Here is a 23,791-nt window from a genome sequence, read left to right on the forward strand (position 1 = left end):
GGCAAGATGGCGTGGAGGCGTCCGCCATTAAGGCCGGGATAACGGACTTGCAGACGAAGGCGCGAGACTGTGAGCGGTTTCGGACACTCCTGAGGCAGGCCAAGACCGCAAAGCGGTTGTAGCGCCGGATAAGTAAGTAAGTTTTCTAGATCTGCTGGAAGATGAAATGATGTTTTGGGCAAAAAGACAAGTATTACATAAGTATTAACATCTGTATAACGAGCTCTTCCTGGACATACAAAACAATGATATTTCGTTTATTTTGCAGCGATCATCTTAAACTGCTTCCTCGTAGGCCCACAGGCCGTCATTCGATAACTCGATAACGAGTAAATAACTTGTACAAAAGTATCATTATCGAGGAACATTTGGAATTTTTATACCGCTGAGGTTCTTGTAATCGATAAGAAGTTGATGTAAGGTAGATCCAGAAAAGTTCAAGTTATTTACAAAACACACTCTCTCTTACTATGCGACTATACTTTATGCGTCGCTTGACCCAAAGTAAGCTTTTCAAGGAGCTTAATAGAAAGAAACAAAGAATATAAATCATTCCCTATTTATAACACGTTCTTTATGCCGTAAAATATTTTGCGCCATTTTAATGCAGCAGCACGAACGTGCACGATGGAAATGCAATCTAGATCGAGACGAATAATTATTCAAAATGAGCCAACAAAAGTGCACAGCCGTTTGGTTTCCTTCGCCCTTCAAACCACGGGACGCATTGTTTGCATTGTTTTCTGTTCTTCGCAAACATTTCGTTTGCCTCTTCCAATACACAGCGGCGATGCAAAGAACTGCTGGCGAACTCTTGTGCCACTACATAATGAATATTGAATTCAAAGTGATGGTATGCGAATCGAAAGAAAGCAGAAAAGCGGCCACAACCGATGGCCACAAACATTTTCGCCCCTTCGCAATCGGAAAACTGTCACCAACAACACACTGAGATGCGCTGGCGATCGCTAGTGGGAAGTACTAAGCTCGCGTACTTACCCGCGTTAGAGAGCTCTTTTTCTCCGCCGGCGCTTGCTGTCCGGGGTGGCCGGGCGACTCCTCGTCCGAGTCGGTGTCGATTGGTGGCCGGGGCAGCGGTCGCTTGTCACTGCCGGTTGACGCGAGCGGCACTTTGTACTGGAACACTTCGTTCTCCTCGATGCCGTACAGGGCCGGTGCGGGACGGTTGTTGAGGTTAAGGTGAACGTTGGAGGCCGGTGCGGTAGAGTGGGTGGTCGTCCGGGGTCGGGCTGTTGGGGTGGACACTTCAGACGCTTCTGCTGCCCGATTGTTCACGTGCCCTGCCATTGACGCGTGCTGATTGGCCGATGCGGGAAAGTTCTCATAAATATTCCGTTGCTGAGCCGGATGGCCAAACTGCTGCTGGTGCTGGTGCGGATAGTGGTAAGGCGGTGGCGGTGGCGGCGGAAACCATTGTGGTGCGTGCTGGTGCGGATTGCGTCGTCGAAAGTAGGGCGAAAATCGCTCCCGATCGTCGGCTGCGTCGTACGGTGCCAACGAACTGTCCTCGAGACTGCCGAGCGAATCGTCCTGCAGCAGTGCCGGAGCAATGGCTTTGCGCGTTCCCGCCTGCTGCAGGTCCGAGTTGGAGTGCAGTCGAGTGGCAGCACCGGGGCCTCGAGCAGACGCAGCAGCGCCCAGCGAATGGAGATGCCCCCGCAGTCCCATGTTGACGCTGGACGAGGAAGCCGATTTGGTAACCGCACCGGGATACTGTTGACGCCAACGACCATCCTGCTCCCAACTTAGCTGTGTGTCTGCCGGTAGGGCCGGCGGCAACCGACGCGGTCGTGGAACGGGCGAGGGAAATTTACGATCACCCAGCTCATCACCCGGGACCGTTCTTGCCGGTGCGATTACTCCCGGCAAAGGATGCTTACTGTCAGCACCCACGCCGACCAGGTCCGGATTTGAAGCCCGGGGCGTCAGTGTCGGTGGAATGCGTCCCGCCCGGCGTGCTGCCTCATGCGCTACGCGGCTTCCGTTGGCCCGTCGACGCTCGAACGGGCTGGACGGTTTCTTGGAAGGCGCTGTCTTGATGTAATACCAATCGCTCAGCTTCCGCTGCTTAATTAGATCATCATCCTCCTCCACCGTGGCCTGCTCCACCGGTTGCTCTACCTGCTGCTTATGCTGCTGAAAATGCTTGGGTGCGTCGAGATTTTCACTACCCGCCTTGTAGCAGCCTTGCCTCTGCTGGCCCTTTTCCAGCGATGCACCAAATTGGTCCTTACATTCCATCGTACCGGATTGGGAAATTGACCCATCGGCCAAGGGGAGACCGAGGTCGGCGGCGGTACCAGTGGCGGTTGCGTTCCGGTTGTTTCGTTGCGCTTGAAACGAGTCCGATATTATGAGCGTCTTGAGGGCGTAGTTTAACTCTTCCAGCGACTCGTAAAATCCGGACTGGCGACCTCCATCTTCCGTATCTGCGAAGAAGCAAAAGCGTGCGATGAGATAGTGCACCATGTTTAATACGCTGGTATTTTTATTCGGAAATGTGGGTGCGCGTCGAAGGTTCGATAGACGCTCTTTAAAAGAAAATGGTTCGCTTTCGATGTAGCAGCTCCAGCTCCGGAGGCCAAATGCCAGCTAGTGCGGGGAAAGGACGGGCAAAACGCAGCGAAAAGGCGTCTAAGGATAGTAATAAAGAGCGTGAATGCAATAAAGCGAAATCGGCCAAAACATTCCAAATACCGTCCGGAATTCTTTGCCAAAAGTTTATATCCGAGTGCGCGAGCGTCACTCGAAAAGCTTGTCGTTGAAGTATTTCTCCCAACAATTCAATGATCATTTTCATCGTTGGGGCAAAAAGAATAAAACAAACGCAAATAGACTGAATTGTTTGAATAATATTTTAACTAAATACTTCAAAATAAAATTTTAATGTATCAAGCATCCAAATTTTGCCAAACCAATTCTCATTAACCTGATTGCTTGTTTAATTTACCTTTCAGTAGCAGACGGCAAATTAATTAAATATCGAACGAAACCATATTCCAGCGAAATGCGTACTGTTCATACCCATGCACTTGACATGAAATAATGGCAGTAAATCGTATTCATAGGAATTAATAAGTGTCAATGCCTCAACATGCACCGAATCGAACGCCATTGCCATGGCACTTTGGTGCCGGTCCTCCGCATCAATGCATCAATGCCGACGTCGGAAAGTTAAAATTCAACCGAAAACCCAAAACCCACCTCAGCCGCAGGAACGTCGTCTCTTGCACCGACCCTCCTCCACCGGGCACACATGTTTTCGTTGTTGAAAGGGGAAAAACTGACCGCATTTTACGTAGCACGCGTCGTAAATAATCGCTTACCCAAATATGATTTCGATTTCGGTGACGGCGGACAGGAGAACGTTCCCGTACTGACGCAATCCAGCAGTCCGTCGAGGCTCATGGCATCGGTCGAGGTGCTCAAACAGCTGGACGTAGCGAAGGAGGGCTGCTGCTGCTGCTGGTGCGACAGGAACGGTTGCTCAAACTGTTGACCGTACGGCGGCACCTGATGATGATGATGATGGTACGGCAGTTCGGGCTGCCGTTGTTGGTGCTCCTGTGTCGGCCTTTCGTACAGACCGCCAGCACCGGTTGCCACCACCGATGATGATTGATTCAGGAGATGCTGCAATCGAAATGGCACATAAATCTGCTTTTAGTATTTATGAAAATGTGTCGCTTTTTTTGTTGCTCTTTCGTTTCTTCACACTTTTGCATACGGAATGCTTTTCATCATTTCATGACGATGGTGAATTAGGTCATTGGCTTCAAGGGCATTTCCTTTTTTGTTTACCATGATATGCAGCTTATCCGCACACTCGTTTTGTGGCCACTTAGGCGTATTTATTGAACAAATTGATTCAATGGCACGAACAAGCGATACTACCACACGATGTTATGATTTATTTTGCATAATTTAATGCACACACACACACACACGTCTCTTCTGTCGACCCTACACGGTTTTATTTATTTCCCGCAATCAGCATGCATAGCTCTCATAGAGATACTCCTGAGCAACAATCCGTGTACAGATATCGAGAGAAAAAAACAACGCTCAACAAAGTGTTTCCCGACTAGTGATTAATAAGTCAGAATGCAATCACACATTGGCTGATAGGTTTTTAACGTTGCATGATCGCTGATACCTAAGGAGCAGTGGTTGTGGTGTTGATTGTGTTTCCCCTTTTGGCTCGAATCATACCCGGAAGAGAATTTTCACAACCCGCCAGTTGTTCTCGCAAATAATGAACTGTTTAATAATTTAATCGCAATTTCAAGTGCAAATATGAATAAAGCAAACCAATCTGAGTGCCTAAAGTATCTGCTACTATTTGCAGGATACTCTACGTAATTACTTAAGATGGGCCCATTGCAATCTTCAGACATTGAAGACTTACGTTGAAAGCTTTTGAAGCTTTTTTAGTGGGTAAAAACACTGTTCAAACAAAACAATGGCTTGATACACTTATCAACTGTTACTCAGACACTACATCATCAACTTCAAACATTCGGCCTCAGCACAATTTTTCGATCGAAAAAATTCTATAGGCGCTCACGTAAAACTGACAGTATAACTATTTCTTTTATACCCCTACATGAAGTTGGCCCCCCAGGTAAACAATTTTAAAAATAATTTTTTATCACCCAAAACATTGAAAAAAAACCAAAACATTTACCAACTTGCTTTTAAATAACGTTTTTCAAAAACATCAACCTTGATTTATGGCATTTTTCTGATATTCGATAATTTCCGCAGCTCAATGTGTCGCGTATTTTTCCCCATACAAAGCGGAACGATCGAATTTTTGTAGCATAGTTCATTTTGCTCGTGAGTGTCATGGTATACCAGTTTTCAAAAAGACCAGTAAAATGAACACCTTGGCGGCGAAATGAGTGTCAAATGACACCAAAATGACAGCCGGATCGATCGAATTTTTTCGATCGAAAAATGGTGCTGAAGCCGATTAAGTATTGGCTTCGTGTTTTTAAAAAGTCGCCGAAGTATCACAATCGAACGTAGTGCAAGAGTGTTGTGTACAGACTGCTGCTTCATCCTGTGGGTTCGCCGTTGGCAGGGGAGCTGTCAGTGGATGACGTCCGTAGTGAAAGGATGTTTGACCAAAAAGTCCATAAATTTTAAATTTAAATTAAAGTTTTGATATTCGTAAAATACAGTCGTTGCCAGCAAATTTTGGCTCTAAAGCATCCAATTTTTGACAGTACTCAATCAATTTTTGACTCTAACGCACCTACTTTGGTCTGTAAGTCATGAAAGTTTAGCTCTTGTAGGAATCATGATAATTTTACAAGGTATTTGAGCAGATTTTTGACAGTCTGATTGTTTTTTGAGAAAAAAATGGATTTTTTTAATTCTAAAACCGTTGTTTACACCTGACAATACATGCCAACTTTTTTCACTCCATTACAGGGTCTTACGACAATAATAATCTCAATAACCTGAACAATAACGCGTGATTGAATTTGCAAAACGATGCAAAAGGTCTCCAAAAACCCCGCTTGATCGTTTTAAAAATCATATTGCGCCTGTGAAAATAGCATCGGTATGATGAAACAAAAATTTTTGACAAATAAATTGGATCTTGGACTTCTGAAATAGTTTTGCTGACATTCGATTCTGACTTGCAAAACCCTGTAAAACATCCAAAATTAATTATTAATTAAGTTAAGGTAATTTCAATGATTTTGGAACCCAAAGACTTGAATTTTGTAAATGAAGCGATTCACTCACAGCCAAAAATTGATGCCTTAGAGTCAAAAATTGTGACTCGCTGTCAGAAATACGTGCCTTTGAGACAAAAATATGTGAGATAGAGTCAACATTTTAGCGGCAACTACTGTGACATTGATCGAGATAGCAGAAGCACTTGCGATATCTAAGAATCGTGTGTATGATATGATGCACAATCATATGAACATGAAAAATCTTCGCGCGAGAGTTCCACGTCACAAATAGTGTAAAAAGATGGTGAAAACGATAACGAATTGGGAACCAAACTGCGTCCCCATCCACTGTACTCCCCGGGCATGACCCTAAAACAAACATTAAAAACATGTTGGCTGAAGAAGATCGTAAGATCGCTAAGATTACAGTTAACAATTGTTTTAACGGTTAGGACAAAAACTTATCCTGTACCATCTTAAATTACAAAATATTAAAGAAAACGATTCAGCTCGCATTCCATATCCGAACCTTCCGATCTAGCGCGTGTCAGGTGCGTCTTTCCATTAGAACACTACCATACTTTCTATTTTCAAGGCCATAGAAAGGCGTTTGGACATTGCCAATGTGAGTCATACTTTTCTTTTCAAATCCCTCCTATGTGCTTTATCATGATCGATATTATTGAAAACAGTTTCTGTTGGTATTTTGATATAATTATGATTGATTGTTCTTTCCCTTCAATGGAGAGCTTCTTCTGGCACCATAAATCTAGTGAATCAGTGTATTATCTCAACTGCAGTTCTATTGTGACAGCGAGACGTACATTCCTACCGAAAAATCTTCTCCATTTCACCTATAAATGCGTTAACGAACAGAGTCAATAGTGAACACGGCACACAGCAAGCAATAAAATGTATCGCAAACAAGCTACTAAGCAAAAAAACGCCCGAATGTAGGCCGTCCTACATATTGAGATCATTGTCGTTGCTTTCTTTGCCCCCGGAAACGTATGAACCAGTGTAGAAGTGCAAAGAAGCGGGCTAAAAAACACTTCCCGTGAAACACTCGTTTTCCGATAGTCGGCACTACCCGTCACAAGAACTCACCTGAAATGGAGCCGCTTCCGAGTCGTAGCTTTCGTCGCTGCTCGAATAGCTCGAGGACGAGTAGCAGTGGCTGCGATCGTACCACGCTTTTGGCTGCTGGCCAACCGCTTTCCCAAACAGCCCTGTGTCGGCGTCGTTCAGTGCGGTTGCGATGGACGATTCCGAACCGTGGCTGTTGCCGATCGGGCCCGTGCCGGCCTGGCGGTTGTCCGGACTAGTACAGCGTCTATGCGGTAGGCGAGTTCGGCGCACAGGAATTCTCGAACGAAACGATGCGGATTTCCTCAGCGAAGACATTTTTCATTTCGTTGGCGTTGGCTGCTACTGCTGCTGCTGTACCGTTCCATCGATTCCCATATCCCCGTGGTTCGTGCGGAAGGTGCGATTTTTCACCCAAAACAGCCCGGCCCGGTAGCTTCCGGCGGTCGAACAATCGTTTTCGCGCGCACCAGCACACAGTGCACAAAACAACTTTCGCTTCAATGTTATTCACGCGACGACAAAGCCGCCCCAACCGTACCGGTTGCCGTGGTGATAAAGAGGACCACTCGATTAGTTTTGACTTTTTTCACACCATTTTCCGGTCGCTGACTGCTGCTGTGCTGCTGCGGCTGGTTTTTGCCGATAGCAACGTTCGGATCCGTAACGCTTATCCGTCGACCTCGGGCACGTACTGTTATGTTTGACGAAAAGCAGGGCTGTGGAATAGAGGGAACGGAGAGAAAAGCGGAGAAATGTGAAAAATGAAGCAAATACGTTCAGGTGAAAAAGTTGTTTGGTACTACATATTGCCAATAGAGAGGCAATCCGAATAAATTCCGAAAAACACACCTCTTCTTGTTGGGTGCATTTTTCAAAAAAAAAAAAAAACATAATCAAGATGCAAAAATAAATCATAATTGAATTTTCCGACCCTCGCAGCGGTGTTTTTGTCCGCTGTGGTTCCGATGACAAACAATGCGCGCGGTGTTGACATTGGGCACTGGCTTAGCCCACGTTCACGACCGGTGTAAATGTGCGTAATCCCACAGATGTTACTTGTGTGCGGATAAGTGTACTCTAGCATGAAATGCAGCCCAAACGAATGCCGACAGTGTACGTGCTGAAATGTGCCACCATGAATATTGATATACTCGCGACCACATTATTATCCAACGTCATCATCATCATCATTTCCCTATTCGAATGCCAGACTAGGTTGAGCAAAATGATGAAGATGGTAGGAGAGTGTGGGAGTTTGAATGGTGTGTTGGTTTTGTTGTTGTTGTTGTTTTTTTTTTTAAATAAATTCTTGGGTGTGAATTATGTCACGCCTTGGTAAACTTTTCACCGCTGCTGGTTGTAAAAGTTGTGACGCGCATCGTCATACTCCGAAAGTGTGTGAAACAAAAATACGTTAATAGAAATTCTTTCACTTTCTAACGATTTTAGGCTCAAGGTTCAAGGAGAAAATTCAATTCGCTTTCTTTACAGCGATGTTACAGTACTCTTGGTGGTTGAACGGATCTCATGGATCTAAATCCTCAGCATTTCCTAAGGAAACTCGTGCTTCTGTTAACGCTGTAAATGACTGCAAACCTACGAAATTACTTATTTCGTACCATATAACTACTATGCTTCCGAATAGGTTTATTCAAAATGATTGCCTTTCGGTACTTTTTTTTTATTTAAGATATTTTGTCCTATAGTCCCACAATCGGAACAGAAAATGTCATGTTTCTATAGCAGTTTGTAGTAATACATAATTCTTCTTCTTCTTTAGCTCCACAACCGTTGTCGGTCAAGGCGTGCCTGTACCACTTGTGGAGTTGGCTTTCAGTGACTAATTGATTTCCCCCCATAGCAGGATAGTCAATCCTACGTATGGCGGCACGGTCTATTTGTACTACGAGACCGGCTACATTTATAAAATTTAAATTTAAATTTTAAAACATTTAATTATAAATAATTTATCACACGGAGCGTTCCCGTGGTACAGTAGTAAACTCGCCCGTCTTAACACCATCCCGACCGTTGGTTAAAGTCTAGAATGGACGTCCCCCCGCAACAAGCACTGCCTGAACAGGCCGGCATGATCGCGTAGGACGTAGGAATAACGCTAGGAATTATGCCAAGCAGAACGATTGATCACACAATCCTCGATTCATTTAATTTCAAAGCAGAAGCTGATCATAGTCCAGCTTTGTGTAATTGAACATCTACCGACTTTGCATGTAATTGTATTTCTCATTATAGATTACTAATGGCATGGTTTGGAAGATGTATGCAGAAAAATGTCACTTGTAGTCATTTTTTCACATCAAATAGGATTGGTAAACAGCCTAATGATAGGGACTCGCGATAATATGATCATCTTTTTATGATTTGAGACAATTTTATATGCAGAAAAACCTAAAAAAAGTTCAATCAACCCTTTTAAAACTGTAAAACTGTTTTATTTTTGGGGTAACAACTTTAGCGCTCATTTCTGAGACCATACGAGGTTTCGGGACTTTTTAGTACCACGAAGTAGGATAGTCAGTCCTTATCCATTATTCTTAATTTGTACAGATCGAATGTTGTACACAACGCCACCTCCATTTTCATGGTAGTGTAAAATTAAACCCTTTTCTAACTCATTATATCATTTTTTATTCTTTTTGTTATCATTTATTGTTTTATAACATACTTTTGAAAGATAATTATGCTCTAGATCATTTGTTCACCAAACAGAGGACCAATAATGGAGTCGATTATAAAATTCATCTACTCAAAACGCACATTCTTTATGTAAAAAATCTGTCGAACCTAATTCTTTCTGCTGAATAATATAAATCGCAAAAGGTATTAGAGTTTATCAAATTTATTTTATTTAACATAGCTAAAAGGAAACAAGGAATGCTGCATAGAAAGCTGTTAAACCACTGTGCCAACCAGCAAATGTAATCGGGGCTATCTATCTAGGGCTCGCTCTATTCCTACAGTGTCAATTTCCTGGCATACATAAAACCCGTCACGGTACTCCCTCGACTAATTGGAAGTTGATCAACCAAACTAGTCCAGCCCGCGCCCCAGGCCAGGAAAAATGGCCAATGGGTTGCGCATATATTTACATATATTCCATGGGGTTCGCTACGCTCAGTATCTCACCCGATCTTTCCCAGCCAAGTGTGTCCGATCAATCAATCTAATGAAAACGAAACAATCAGGAACAACATTTTAATCCCTCGTTTGCTCATACCGCCCGGAATGCCCGTCGGTTGAAACATGTCGGACGAGGAGTTTAGCAGTGAGTGTGAGCGCAACACGGCGTGTAAGTGTGTTGAACTCTTCACTAAAACGAACCGTGCTCCCCATTGCGCTCTCGGTGGATAATCAATTAGCCTTCAAGGGCAGTGATGCGTGACATGCGTCGTCCTATCCGCCGCACCGTGCCCACTTTTCCGAGTAAGCCGTTCCGTGCGAGTGAATAAGTAAGCCGGCGTGTCCCGTTGGACCTCACTGTCAGCAAATCCTCCCGAGGGTCGAGAGTTTTCTCATGTTTGTCTTTACGTTCGTCACGCTTCCATTCCGAACGCTGCCGCTTAATTGCTTTGAGGACTCGCAGGAATTACGGGTACACGGGAAGGCACAGAACCAGCCGGCCAGTCTGCCAGCGATGCTGGGCGTGGTGCCGAGATTTATTGCCTATAATTTGTGTGACAATCACAGACCAACACGCTGCACAACAGCAGACCCACATGGAGGAAGGAAAAGAAACGGCAACGTTCGCATTCACTTCATTTGCTTTCTCACCCTTGTCAATGGGGAATGGGGGATGGCTAACAAACGGAGTTAAACTATTCAGTGCCATTTGGGCGATTAATTAAAAGCACCCGCAGTGGACTGACTGTAGGGAGAATGCGTAAAGTAGGTCGTTGGAAACGATTTTTCCTGCTTTGTTGTTACGGTTTAGTATGATTCGAACGTAATTGAAAATGAATTACTATACAGTGGAATGTCGTTTAACCGGACTCATCGGAACACTTCCTCACCCGGATATTCGAATAACACAGATAATAGGTCACTGTATGTTTTTTAACACCCTGTTTACGGACATCTCTTATATTCCTATCTCTACGGACTCCCGTCAATTTGACGGGTGGATAAAATATGTATTTAGATTGGTTAAAATAATGAAAAAACCTATTTTATTAATATTATTAATCGTTTAACATGTTTTGGTTTCCATAATAAGAGTCTGCACAATGCTAATTTATTGTAATAGTCGTTATTGTTTCACCGAACACATGAACCGATATCTTTTCGATGCCACATTTTGACCGACGTCCGCGTGAGTTTCAAAAAACACGAGGAATAAGATGATCAGCAATTCCGTTTGAGTTTCCGTTAAATCATTTATGATTTTTTTTTTTAATTATTATAGGTTGTTAATAGTTCTCTTTCAAGGCTACATTAATTTTTGGTTGAAAAATGTTACAACTTAACTAAAAAAACTAAATGTAATCAACCCACCCGTCACTTTGACGAGTTCCGTAAACCTAATGTTAAATTGCTTTAAATTTTGGGAAACTAATCAGTTTTGTGCCAAGGAAATATTTAAAATTTTCCATAAAATTTAATGTCTTTCGTTACGTTTTTTTTTCTCTAAAATACTCGTCAGCACGCCATGTCACCGTTTCATTGAACTTTCATTACTCAATACCATTGATATACGGACACCCGTATAAAAATACCAGTATATACGGCATCCCACCTTATGTCTATTTTAATGGAGGCGCATGGTACTTTAACAAAATTTAATATTTTAGTCATAAACAATTAATCCTGCATAAGAGAGAATTCAAGGGTCAAGATAAAACTCTCAAAAATTGAAGGATGTTTTTGTAATTTTATTATTAAATGGCAAATCGTCAGTTCTTCTAGTAATATTTTGTATGATGTATGAAGAATCCAAATTTAAGTATTTGTTTTATGAACATTTAGTTATTTAATTTTAAATTAATCTTTTGGTTTGATCCTCACGGTCAATGCGACTTTGTGTACCAAAAGGTGTTTTATTATTAACACTCTGGGTACTGGCATTTTGCATTAGCTTTCTGCGGAGAACACGTGATAAGAGAGCGGTGAGAGCGTTTCATTGGCTTACGATCGTTCACTCACTTTCCGATCCTCACGTACGATGCCGCTTCTGCAATATGCGCTCTCTCTTTCTTTTCGCTGCAATACGTTCTGCTCAGAGTTGCTGAGAGACCAATCACAGAGAAGGAGAGTTAACAAAGCTGTGATTTCAAACTGAGCCACACAGTGCACAGAGTGTTAATAATAGGGGTTGCCTGTTGAATTCAAATTAAACTGTATTAACAGTATACAATCTTTTTATATTAAGAATACGTTACATCGTTTGTTAGAGGTTTGTTTTATCATTTTATTAAAATGCTTAGAAATCTCTTGCGCACAATGAATTGATTTCCATCGATGTAATTGAGTTTTGATGAATATTTGCTACCACTAGAATCTCCTTCCAGTCTTTTCATCGTCAGCTATAACTCATTGTCCTGTTCTTCTTTTGCTACTTTAAAGCACACTAAAACCAGTGGCTAATGAATTCCGTCCAATACCTTCAATCGAATCGAAGCTTGGCCGTATTAGCTTGGCAACCAATACAAAGCTCGTACCGAACTCGGTCACTGTCATGTACTGGAAGATCAAGCTCGCTCTCTCTGTCTCTGCGCTGGGATTGCTGGGATGGATCAGAACGACGCTCCTGTCGAACGGCAATTTGATCCTTCGTTTAAAACCAATTTTCCCTTCCAATGAATATGAATAAATCATTTCCTGTTCGCTTTTCGGTATCGGTTCCGGTAGCCCGCACGGTGATAGATTTTCGCAATCCGCATCGTTGCGTGTTGGTTTCTCCCTCCCTCTTCTTCTTCTTTCTCGCAAGTTTTTATGCCACTTGAGCTTTTATTAGTCTGCAAGTCAAGCCAAGCACTCACTGTCCGATGCCGACGAACGTAACGTAGACGTAGACGAGAGCTGCAGTGTGTGGCAGACGGGCGAAGATCGTTAAAGAGCACAGAGCTTTCTTCAATGTGCTAGTAAAAATCGAGAGCAATTGCATCATGGCTTCACGTTGCAAACTGCGGCTACTGCTGCTGCTGCTACGGCTTGCGGATCAAACCCGGCACAGACCGAAGCTTAGCCGTCATATTTCTTTTACCTTCTTCGCTCGTTGCACTTCATTTCGCCGTAGCAGCATGTGCTGCTAGTGGGGGATGAATTCTTTTCACCTTACGATCGGATGCGGCGGATAGGCACAGTTTCCGCTTGATTATAATTTATGTTAGCCTGCGGGTTGGTTGGCTGGTTGCTGGTTGGCTCGGTTCCGATGCCTTAACTGGAGCGAAACACGGGTGGCGGGTAGACGGGTTGGTAAAATGCAAAACCACTTTTATTAGATTACAGTTTACAGCGTACCGAGTATGCATATAAATTATCTCTTTTCTATTGCACTTTACAGAAAAACGGTGGCGAATGAATAGGGATGCAAGATTTTATTCCTCAACTCGTTTTTAGTGCCACTTTTCCCAGCACTTTAAAACATGTATTCAGAGTGGAATTAAAGTTAATAGAAACATCCAAAGCCATTGGATTGGATTTTGTCCATTTAAACCGAACGTTGCAAATTTAACATTACAGTAAGGAAAATCAAAAACTTCTCCAACATTAGATCTTTGCAAGCAAACATAAAGAGCAAGAGCAATTCTTCTCTTTCAAATCGAACCCACTTATATACTTCAAACCCGAACATAACTACGAAAACTTTGAAATGGTATCCAAATGTCTCCATTGTACAATTTCCAACCATCAAGCAGGATCGTTTACGTCAACCAGTTAGCGAACCATGTGGCTTGGTGGAAAACTTTCCCAATTCTCCCTTGCCTAATGATGCGACACATTCAACTTTCGCAATCAAACCAATCCTACCCAATTATCAAGCGTTACATTCACCGGACAGCACAAACTGACTTTGAAGAATGCATAAGGATAACTATCCCACACACACACACACACGCACACTAGCACATCCTCGGGACATTACGATTTGACTGTTTGAATGTGACAGATACGCTGAAAGTGTATGCATTGCAGAGACACAGCTAAAGTCAGCTAATTGCTCGTCCCCATCGATGCAAGGCGGGCGGACAAAAAGCGGGCGGAACTTTGACTCCCTCCATCAAGACGCTCGCGAAGGCATCGTCCTGTGAGCTGGCTCTGGCTCTAGCCTGCGGGAAAATCAATTAGCATCATTATTTATGTAGGAAATGATTTCTCATTAAGCTGTATGCCTTATCATCACTCCATTGGCTGGCGGAGTGTGTGCACTAATGAATTTATGATGAATCAGTAGCACTATGTTGCACATACACATATTCAGCGGTAGCTGCATCAACGCCCAAGCGAGTGCAACACATGAAACATTAGGTTCGTAGTGGGTTATTAGTTGGTTAATTATTGCTTTAGAACTTTTTCTAGTCATTTCGCAGGTTAATTTTATGATTGTAAATGGGCATGTTCAGTGCAATTTTTATTGAGACATCATTACCAGAAAAGTTCTGTTCATTAATAAAAACAATTTTAGAAATGATAAAAAGAAATACATTATTTTTATCAATACAAATGATTTTTGTAGCTAATTAATTGTTAGTTAAACGACTTAAGATATGTTTGAGGATGGTAGTTCATAATATTTTTTCAAGCATTTACCAACCGTGAGACAAAACTCACTAGTTTACAGACAAAAATCTAACCTAGCTCTTGATAGCATTGTGCTTAGAAAACTTGTTAGCAGAAACATTCATTTGCAAATGCAAAATAATTATGACAAAATATTGTTTTACATACAATAGCAACCGTTATCAGTCTAGATCTGTCATAAAGCCTTTAAAGGAAGTAACTATCTATAACATGGTCAACGCATTAGCATCGATCCGGTGTATGTGGGGTTAATTCCGTGATTACAGTAAAGGATCTCCGTCAGTTGATACTTTACATTTCATTTTATGCTGGTACCCCTCATAACAAGTATTTCTTGTACTGAGTTTGTCGCATAACGAGCAAATCTAACAAAATCGACGTGGAAATGTTGTGGAAATCTAAGAAAAAAGCATAACATATTTATTGAGCGAATAACTTGTACTTTTTGTCCCAGCGTAAAAACATATTTAATTGAAAATAATCTACCCCTCCCTGCTTTTCTAGTCCTGGGTAATACACTTGGTCATCCCAAAACCCTGGCTGAGATCCTTACGAACAAATTCAAATTCAAAATACGTTAAAATCCAGTTTCTTCCGTCTAAAACGACTCCCACTGTTCAACCAATGGATCAGTAGGTTATGTTATGGTTACCTATTATCAGCAGTTTTTTTAAAAACTGTATATGTTGACAGCTTACGGTAGGCAATGTGCAAGGCACAATTAGAATTAGAACAACTAGGACAAAGTGCATGAAGGATTAGAAGACAGATTAGCAATAAGAAGAGTTAGAAGCACTGTGAATTTGACAGAGAATAGACATTAGCACTTGAACCCTCGGCGAATTAACAACAATATTTTACCATTGAGAAAGCGTTATCCAACATTGCTTTTATATAACAGAAGAATGAACAGGTGTTTCATCAAATTAATTTTGGATAACTAATTTATAGAAAAAAGCATGGGAAGGAGTTACAAAGAGAACATAACTATCTGTGTGGAAAAAAAACTCTGTTCTGATATGGGACGTTGTTCGGAGGCTGGACCAAATGACACAAACCAAGAACCATCTGTAGGTGAGCTTGTGACAATGCAAACCGACCAGCGATTAAGGTGTACACACCTTAATACATTCATACTTCACTACAAATATCACTACCAGCCCCTTTTCGTGACTCTATTTCCCATTTTTAGGACTTGAAATAGAGAAAACCGACATCGATGAAATTCTAACAGAGCAAATGGCAATCCCAGAAGAACTTATTGAATTGCAAAAAACTAATTCCGAAGAGAAAGCTTCCGCATCAACAGAAAAGATTAATCAACAATTAACTGAAGACATACAGAATATGTTAAAAACATGGAATACTGTTTCCACATATGTCCGCAAACATCATCATCAGACAATATTGAAGCTCTACAAGTAATGGAGTGTATGAAACAAACGTTATTTTTAATGCCCGTTAAGTGTCAAAGAAAAGGCTGAAAAAAGTCGACTATTTGTGATTTTTTCCTAACTGAATAATAAAGACAATAAAATAGTGATCTAGAAAAATCCTCGAAATTATTAGCAGTCTTAATAAATTTTTAATTTTTTATGTGTATATAACACCTATATATCTGAACTTTTCCTGTCCTGGATCCAGTTATTTCACTTTTCATACAAATTGCAAAACGCACTCGTTGCAAAATTGCATAACGAGTGAGTCACTGTAATGGGTCACACTCGTTACGAGGGGTTCTGCTGCATCAATAAATTATTGCATCAAAGCACAGCTGTTGCATATTTGTTGGCAAATTATGACTCGAAAATCACTATAAACGCATGGCCACTGTAAAACGAGACCCATGCATGAACCAAGACACTGTACTTCTGCTGGGACCGTATCAAAATTGGACTGTTCCTACGTAACATAGACCACTGCAGAAGGTACCGTTAAACAAAGGTTAGGGAAATTAGAGGAAATAGACGCGTGTCATCGTTCTGTAGATTTCTAGACAGTTATAGCACTCATGGGCCCTCTTATTATATCCACAGCAAGCACCGGGCATTAAATTTTGAGATTCAAATGCGCAATCCCATGTATCGCCAGTCTCCTATCTTATTAACTTTATGTTCCTTCTCTCCTTTCCTCCTTCGCAATCGACCTCCCATATATATCTATCCTTGTCTTTTCAAGTTTTAGGCAGAATTCGGCCTGTGTAAGAACTTGCGATACGCTTCATCATGAGCATAGACTTTTTTAGTAAATCATTTTAATCTTTCAATATTCCATTGTATTAGGTTTGTATCCGTTTTGACTGTTTGATGGATTTTCTTTTCTAGATAACTGTTTTTGTAAACATATTTATCCGATATATTTTCAAAATAAAATTTCAATAAATATTATGAAACTAAATTGTAATTTACTATATTTTTTAATAACTGGAGAGGATTGTTATGTTTTTCTTCTCTTTACTTCTTCTTCTCTTTGTGAGGTTATATGCAGTTCGGCTTCAGAGTCCAGCTTCCTGGGCCCTCTTAAAACCAGTCCCGGTCAACTGGTGGATTTATTCACCAACCTCTATAAACACTAGGACCGGCAATTTAGGCCATACGTCCTTTTTGCTGTAAAGGCAAAAGCATTACCAGGTTTTCAGTTCAATTTAATGTTTTTTTTTTTGGTTTTCCGAGGTTTTTCTGAATTGCTCGTTTGTTCGTTTGCTCATATAGAGTACATTACTTCATCTTTTGTTCTGCATTCGAATTCATCGTTAGTTCATTGCCTTCTTATCATCGAATCTCTTATTGCGTTCACACGTTATCTATTCTTCAAAAATTCTCACTTTCCATTGTAAATAAAGCTTTCCATATGTATAATATCTAACACAGATATTTTGGTATTTTTATTTTTTTTATTAAAACAATACAAATCCGTATATTTGCTTACAAACTATTCCCTAACTAATCATGACCTTCAACGTGTTTTTATTCGTTATTTGTTTTATTTCATTATTTTCTATCAATTATATGTAGTTTATGAGAAGACTCTTAATTTTTTTGCCATTTTGCTTATTTATGCCTCTCAGTTCTGGTTTAGATAATTCGTTGAATGCAAGAGGTTGTATGTGGTACGATTCAATAATTTCTTTAAACATTCTCCAGTGATCTTCAATTTCTCTGCAGTTTTTAAATTTGTGTTGTAGTTTTTCAATAATTCCGCAAAAAGAGCAATTTGGACTGATTACCGATTTGTAATTATGTTTGAATTTTTGATCATGGGTATTATTTTTTTCATTTACTAGCAAATAGTATAAGGTTCTTTGTTTTGAGCTGAGTTCATTTGATTTAATATTTCGCCATATTTTGTTCCATTTACTGCTGGGTATGTACTTTGTGTAATTGAAGGAGAAGGAATAAAGTTCATCATTGTCTTATGTATTTCACTTGCTGTGGGTTTTTGAATGGTTGAATCTGTTAAATAAGCACATTCTTTTGTTATTACTTCCAAACATGGATATAATTTGGGCACTGATTGAATGTTTGGAGGGTTTTCTATTTTTAGCATGAATTTTGAGGTAAAAGGCATATTAGTTTTTTCTTTGAGATGTCTATTGATCAGTAATGATGGTAGCTTTATGTTTAGTAGAAGAAGATTTAGACCTCCTTTAGCTTTGGAAAGGCCAAGTTGGTTCATACTGACTCTCAGCCCACCTTTAGGCCACATGAACTCACCAAGTAGAGATGTGAGCATTGCTGTATGTTTTTTGTTCGCTGATATTATTGATCCTATGTACCAAAGTTTAGCTGTTAAGAATGTGTTTGCTAATATGGCCCTCTGTTGTTGATATGGAGATTCTCAAAATGAAAAAAAAAATATAAGTGATCAGTAATGAGTATTTTCACCTTGGCAAAAATACGCTACTATGCAGATTGTGTCTCCTTTTCCTCGAGTTTTGTCTGGTTGTATTCTATTCATTATTGTCATTCTTTCGTTTCGGTATTTGTTTGATCTCATGGTGTAATCTATTTAAAGATTTGAAATTTTTCATTTTCATCGGATTGATTAGTTTCAGCATTTGTAATGATATATTCTTCCACAATTGTCGTGGCAATTTGTGGTGTCTCATTAATTTCTTGTACATAGATGGACTCGTCCGATCCGAACGACACGTTGGATACATTGTCCATTTCGTATATAATGTTTTTTTTCTCTGATGTGTGTTTGGTTTTGTCTTCTTGTGCGTTAGTATATGCTATTTGGGTATTTACTATGGTTGTGGTGTTGTTTTGCCTTCTGTGTTTGAATTGTTTTTTTTTTCTGTAGTTTTTGCAATGATGGCATTGGTCTGTATTGAGCACAGGTGTTCTCGTTGGTGGATTCACTGTTTGTGTGAATGTGCGTTCTGTTGTGTGGAGTCTAGGTATTACAGGGCATTGCCGTCTTCTAATAGTTTTGCTTCTGCATACTTTGTTCTATTTTCTGTTTTAATTTTGCTTATCTCCGTTTCGTCCTGGAAGATAGGGCAGTTTTGTCGAGTGGTTCTCCACACGAGACACATTTTATTTTTTTTACATATGTTCGGATGCACTGGCTCGCTACAGTCAGCGTATATTCTTTCCTCATTACACCATTTTCTTGTGTGACCGAGCTTCATGCACGTTTTGCACCGCATAGGCCTTGGGATGTAGAATTCCACTTTCAGTGGGTACAATCCGAAGTCTAGCATGCGAGGGACTTTTCCTGCCTTAAATGTTATTATTGCCGTTCTAGGATTTACTAGTTTGTCGTTTACTTTTCTTTTCATGATGCTGACCTCTTCTACTCTTTGTTCTTTGAATCCTGCCATGATTTCTTCTTCGGTCAGAAACTCAATGTCAGGGCATTTTATTATGCCTTTTCATGTGTTTAGTGTGGGGTGTTCTTTTGTCTTTACTACTATTTCCCCTCTATAGTCCGGAATTGATTTGATCGTCATTATTTTTTTCGCCTGTTTCTGGTTACGTACACGTATTAACAGTTTACTATCTTTCAGGCGATTTACCTGAGTCGGTTTTCCAATAATTGCATTGTTCAGTATTTTTGCTATTAGGAATGCATTAACTCGGCTTAGGTCTTTGTTAGACGTTGTTGCTTCCATCAACAGGAATATTTCTTCTTCCGTGCATTCATTATATAATGATACTATTTTGTTTCTCTTCCCGATTTTTTTCTTCGGTTCATTCTAGAGCATCTCATAATAGTTTCCGTGGAGAATGCCCCCTCCTGGGTCATGAACTTCCATGTTTCACGTTTCTCTCCCTCCCTCTGTCTTCCTTATCCCGACTTGTATCACTGGATCGCTGTATCAGACACAAACACACTCTGAAACCGTCACTTTGAAAACCAAACACGTTGGTTCACCTCGGTGGTCAAACGTCGAATCAATGTTTACTTCTTCTTATTACACCATTGCGGTAGACAATTTAAAGAGAGAGATCAAAGCATATCACACGATCGATAGCCAACGTATCTCTTTCCTCACTCTCTTATTTCCCGGTCTGGTGGTACTGTCGTCAACTCGTACGATCGAGCAACATGCCGGACATGGGTTCAAGCCCCGAAAGGAATGTGCCCCCATACGTAGTAATGATGGGTAATCCGAAGCGGAGTCATGGATCAACTCCGACTCCGGTGCGTAAAATATGACTCCGACTCCGGATCATAACCGGATTTGACTCCGGATCAGTCCAGATCAGTCCGGATCAGTCTGGATCAGTCCGGATCAGTCCGGATCAATCTGGATCAGTCCGGATCAACCTGGATCAGTCCGGATCAACCTGGATCAGTCCGGATCAGTCCGTATCATTCCAGATCAGTCTGGGTAAGTCTGAACGAATCCGGTAGAGTCCGGGCGAGTAGGTTAAGTTGACGTTGCAATTGCTAATTCCCAAAATGACTGTCCATTATCGTTTAGACAATTCTTGATGAGTTCATTGACTTTCAAGTAAGGCATCGAATATGTACGAAAAGGTGTAACAATTTACACGAACTGATCCGGACTGATCCGGACTGATCCGGACTGATCCGGGTTGATCCGGGCTGATCCGGACTGATCCGGACTCGGAGTCGTTGAGTCCGAGGGTTTTCCCGTGCGCAACCCCTCTCCCCCCCTCCCCGCTAAACAGTCCGGAGCATCTCCGAGTCCGACTCCGAGGGGTGCCGGAGTCGGATCGATCCGACTCCGGAAAAAAAATGTATTTACACATCACTAATACGTAGGACTGACTATCTTGCTATGGTAATCAATAAGTCACTGAAATCCGAGCCCCACTACCAGTACAGGCAGGCCTTGACCGACAACAGTTGTTGCGCCCATAGAAGAAGAAGAAATTTGTGTTAGAAAATAGCTATAATTAACACCGAATGTGATCAAGCATATAAGCTAAGCTATGGTTCAAACATATTTCAATTGGGTGGCGTTATATCCTAAATAATCTCGTAAGACAATTCAAAACAAAGGTGTAAAATACCATCCACATCACAACATTTACACTCCAACCAAAAGCATAACGCACCAACAACAATCCATAGGTGGATACATGTAATAACATTCGTTTTTTTTTTTTTGCTCCGTTCCTGCAGGTAATCCCACCGACATACCGACTCCATCCCACTAGCTGGCCGCCCAATGGTTTCAATCAACTAAAAGCATTTTCTTCGCAAAATCACCCATCAACACCCGTGCACGCACGTGTGCCACCATACCCAGACGGCAATCACAGGAAAGGGAAAGTAAACCTTCAACCACACCAGCCCCGTTGAGATAAGAAAGAACGCTGAAAAGATCGTGTTTTTGGGGCGCACTTTACGATAATTGTGCACCATATGTTATGATTAACAGCAGCGTGACCCGTGAGACGGAAATGGCTGTAACTTTCGGGAGTTTAACTGCACGACCCGCACCAGCGGGTCACCTTGATCTTCGCACGAGCACGGTTGCAATGGTCAACGAACTTACTTACTTACTTTTTGCCCAAGACCCAAGACGACATTTCATGCACACGGACTCCCACAACGGTAACGAGATGATGCATGATAGGGATCAACTTTTATCGGCATGATTTAAATGTGTACGTGTTGTGGTGGTGCGGTCCGGTACCGTAACCGAGTTTCTTACGTTCACATTAGTTTCCATTGTCCGGCCCGTCGGTCAGTTTCGAGAAGTTTTGGAATCAAATCAAATGCTGCTATCGGTAGAGCATAAAAATACATAGCTTTGAACGTTGTTTTTATCACACCAATCGTAGCAAAATGGGCCACAAACACACGTACACACACATACACAAACGCGTGCGGTTGTTTTATCGTTATAAATATGTTCTAATCTTAACTTTCCTTTTGTTGTGCTAGCCAAACCGCAACCGGGCGATGTGTTTTCCAGACAAAAAAAGAAAACAAGCTACCAATATGCTAGACTTTGTGGGAAAATTACTGTCCAATCCCTGGCTATGCGCCCGACTTCAGTTGACCCTGCGAATGACTGCTCCCTTATCCATTTAGCTGTAAAGGTGGGATCAGAGGTAGCGTAAGCGCGAAAATAAAAATTTTGGTAGTTTTTCGTTTAAAAACGTGCAAAAATAAAATGAATAAAATGACCAAACTGAAAGTCATTGTATTCTCTCATAGGACAAATTTGAACAGGACTGTTTACAAAAAAAAATATTAAAAGTGTTTAATTTAACTGAAATTCATGTTTCATCAATGAAAAATTCAATTGCCTACATTTTAATGCAAAAAACGTCATGTGTGGTCTTGTTTTGTGGTGATTACTAGAAAAATAGTAACATATTTTCACATTCCACAAAGCTGTTTTACCGTCGAATAAGTAAGTAAGTATCTCCACTTTCACACTACCTCTAATCGGTCCTTAAGGAAAAGCTGGAACGAATCTTTTCGAATCAATTTGATGCTTAAGCTGCACAGGCACGTCTGGGCGATTTCGATTCCTCCCGGCGGGCGAGGCGTAGAGGGATCGACGGTCCAGTTTTTACCCACCGAAATAAGAGCCTCTACCACCATCCTATCCTCAGTCACCTTCACCATCGCCGAATTGTCTTATTTATTACATTGGGGGTTATATTAGAAACTTTACGCTGCCGTTGTTCGGTTCGGTTTCTCCAAAATTGTCCCCAGACGCCATGTAAACCTGTTTTTACATTCTGCCCAGGCTTACTTCCGGCTATGGAACGGGGATAGTGCTGCGGTTCTTGGCCGGAGAATAATTTACTTCCCGTGTGTAGCATAACAGACACACACACACAGACACAGCCATTGGCATCATTATTGCCTCTCTACTCTCTGTCCGGAGGGTCCATTCGGTTACTTGGCCCCATTTACTTGGGACCATGGCAAATGATACGAATGTTCGGGGCTGTATAGTTTTGTGAATAAATTTCAACGTGTTGGCAGTAATGCCACTTTTCACATACGGTCTCTGCTCTTAACGATCCTTGCTTGTCTGGATCTTCACACACACACACATATATATATCGGCGACACTGGGTAAGTGAGCGACGTTTGGTGGCACTGTTGAACGTTCCCGAGACATGCGTAAGGACGGTGCGAAGCGCCATTGTACGAGCCGGTTGGTGCGTGTGTTTGATAAACGGTTATTATACCGGCCGGTTTGGGTTGCCGATTTTAAGGCGCCGGAACAAAGAAGCTATTGGATGATCGTTTCTAGCATGGACACAGGAGAATAGCTATTCCATCCCAACAAAGGAAACTGTATGGAAGCATGTAGAGTTTTCTTATATTAATGCTACATTGTATTACATTTATACAACACTTTTGAATTTACCACCATTCTTTTATATGATATGATGCCTGCTACATGTTGTGATTGATTCATAATTGCCAGCAGCTTTTTTCATTGTTACTACTGTTCTGTTTTGAGCCATGCTTTTTAAGCAATACCATCAAAAGTTACTAATGTAGCTCACGCACACTTATTACAGTGTACGACCTACGATTTATTGGTTGGTTCCCGTAGTTTTTTGGGCTCATCTCATGATTTATTCATCGTATCCCATAGATTTTTGGTTCGTTCCTACGACTTATTGGTATTGTCCCATTGAAAATCAGTACAATTGAACCAAATCTGAGAAATGCCCAACAAACTATGGAAAGCACCTTGAGAAACCCTGTATTTTTACAGCTTTTGGTTTATAAAAGCTTGTGACTAGCATCTATTTTATTGATTTTATTTG

General features: G+C 41.3%; 1 protein-coding gene across 2 annotated transcripts in view; it reads right to left on the reverse strand.

Annotated features, from left to right (window-relative positions):
• The window catches only part of LOC11175713 (uncharacterized), a 140,244-nt gene that overhangs the window by 58,418 nt on the left and 58,035 nt on the right, over positions 1–23,791 (reverse strand). For both annotated transcript variants that reach the window (XM_061643084.1, XM_061643083.1), the window contains exons 3-5: positions 6,822–7,519; positions 3,348–3,654; positions 1,000–2,450 (exon numbers count right to left, since the gene is read on the reverse strand). In XM_061643084.1, the coding sequence (XP_061499068.1) occupies positions 1,000–2,450; positions 3,348–3,654; positions 6,822–7,118 (2,055 nt within the window). In that variant the 5' untranslated portion in view covers positions 7,119–7,519. The remainder of the gene's footprint in view (positions 1–999; positions 2,451–3,347; positions 3,655–6,821; positions 7,520–23,791) is intronic.

The sequence above is a fragment of the Anopheles gambiae genome, chromosome 2 (genome assembly GCF_943734735.2).
Source record: "Anopheles gambiae chromosome 2, idAnoGambNW_F1_1, whole genome shotgun sequence".
NCBI lineage: Eukaryota > Metazoa > Arthropoda > Insecta > Diptera > Culicidae > Anopheles > Anopheles gambiae.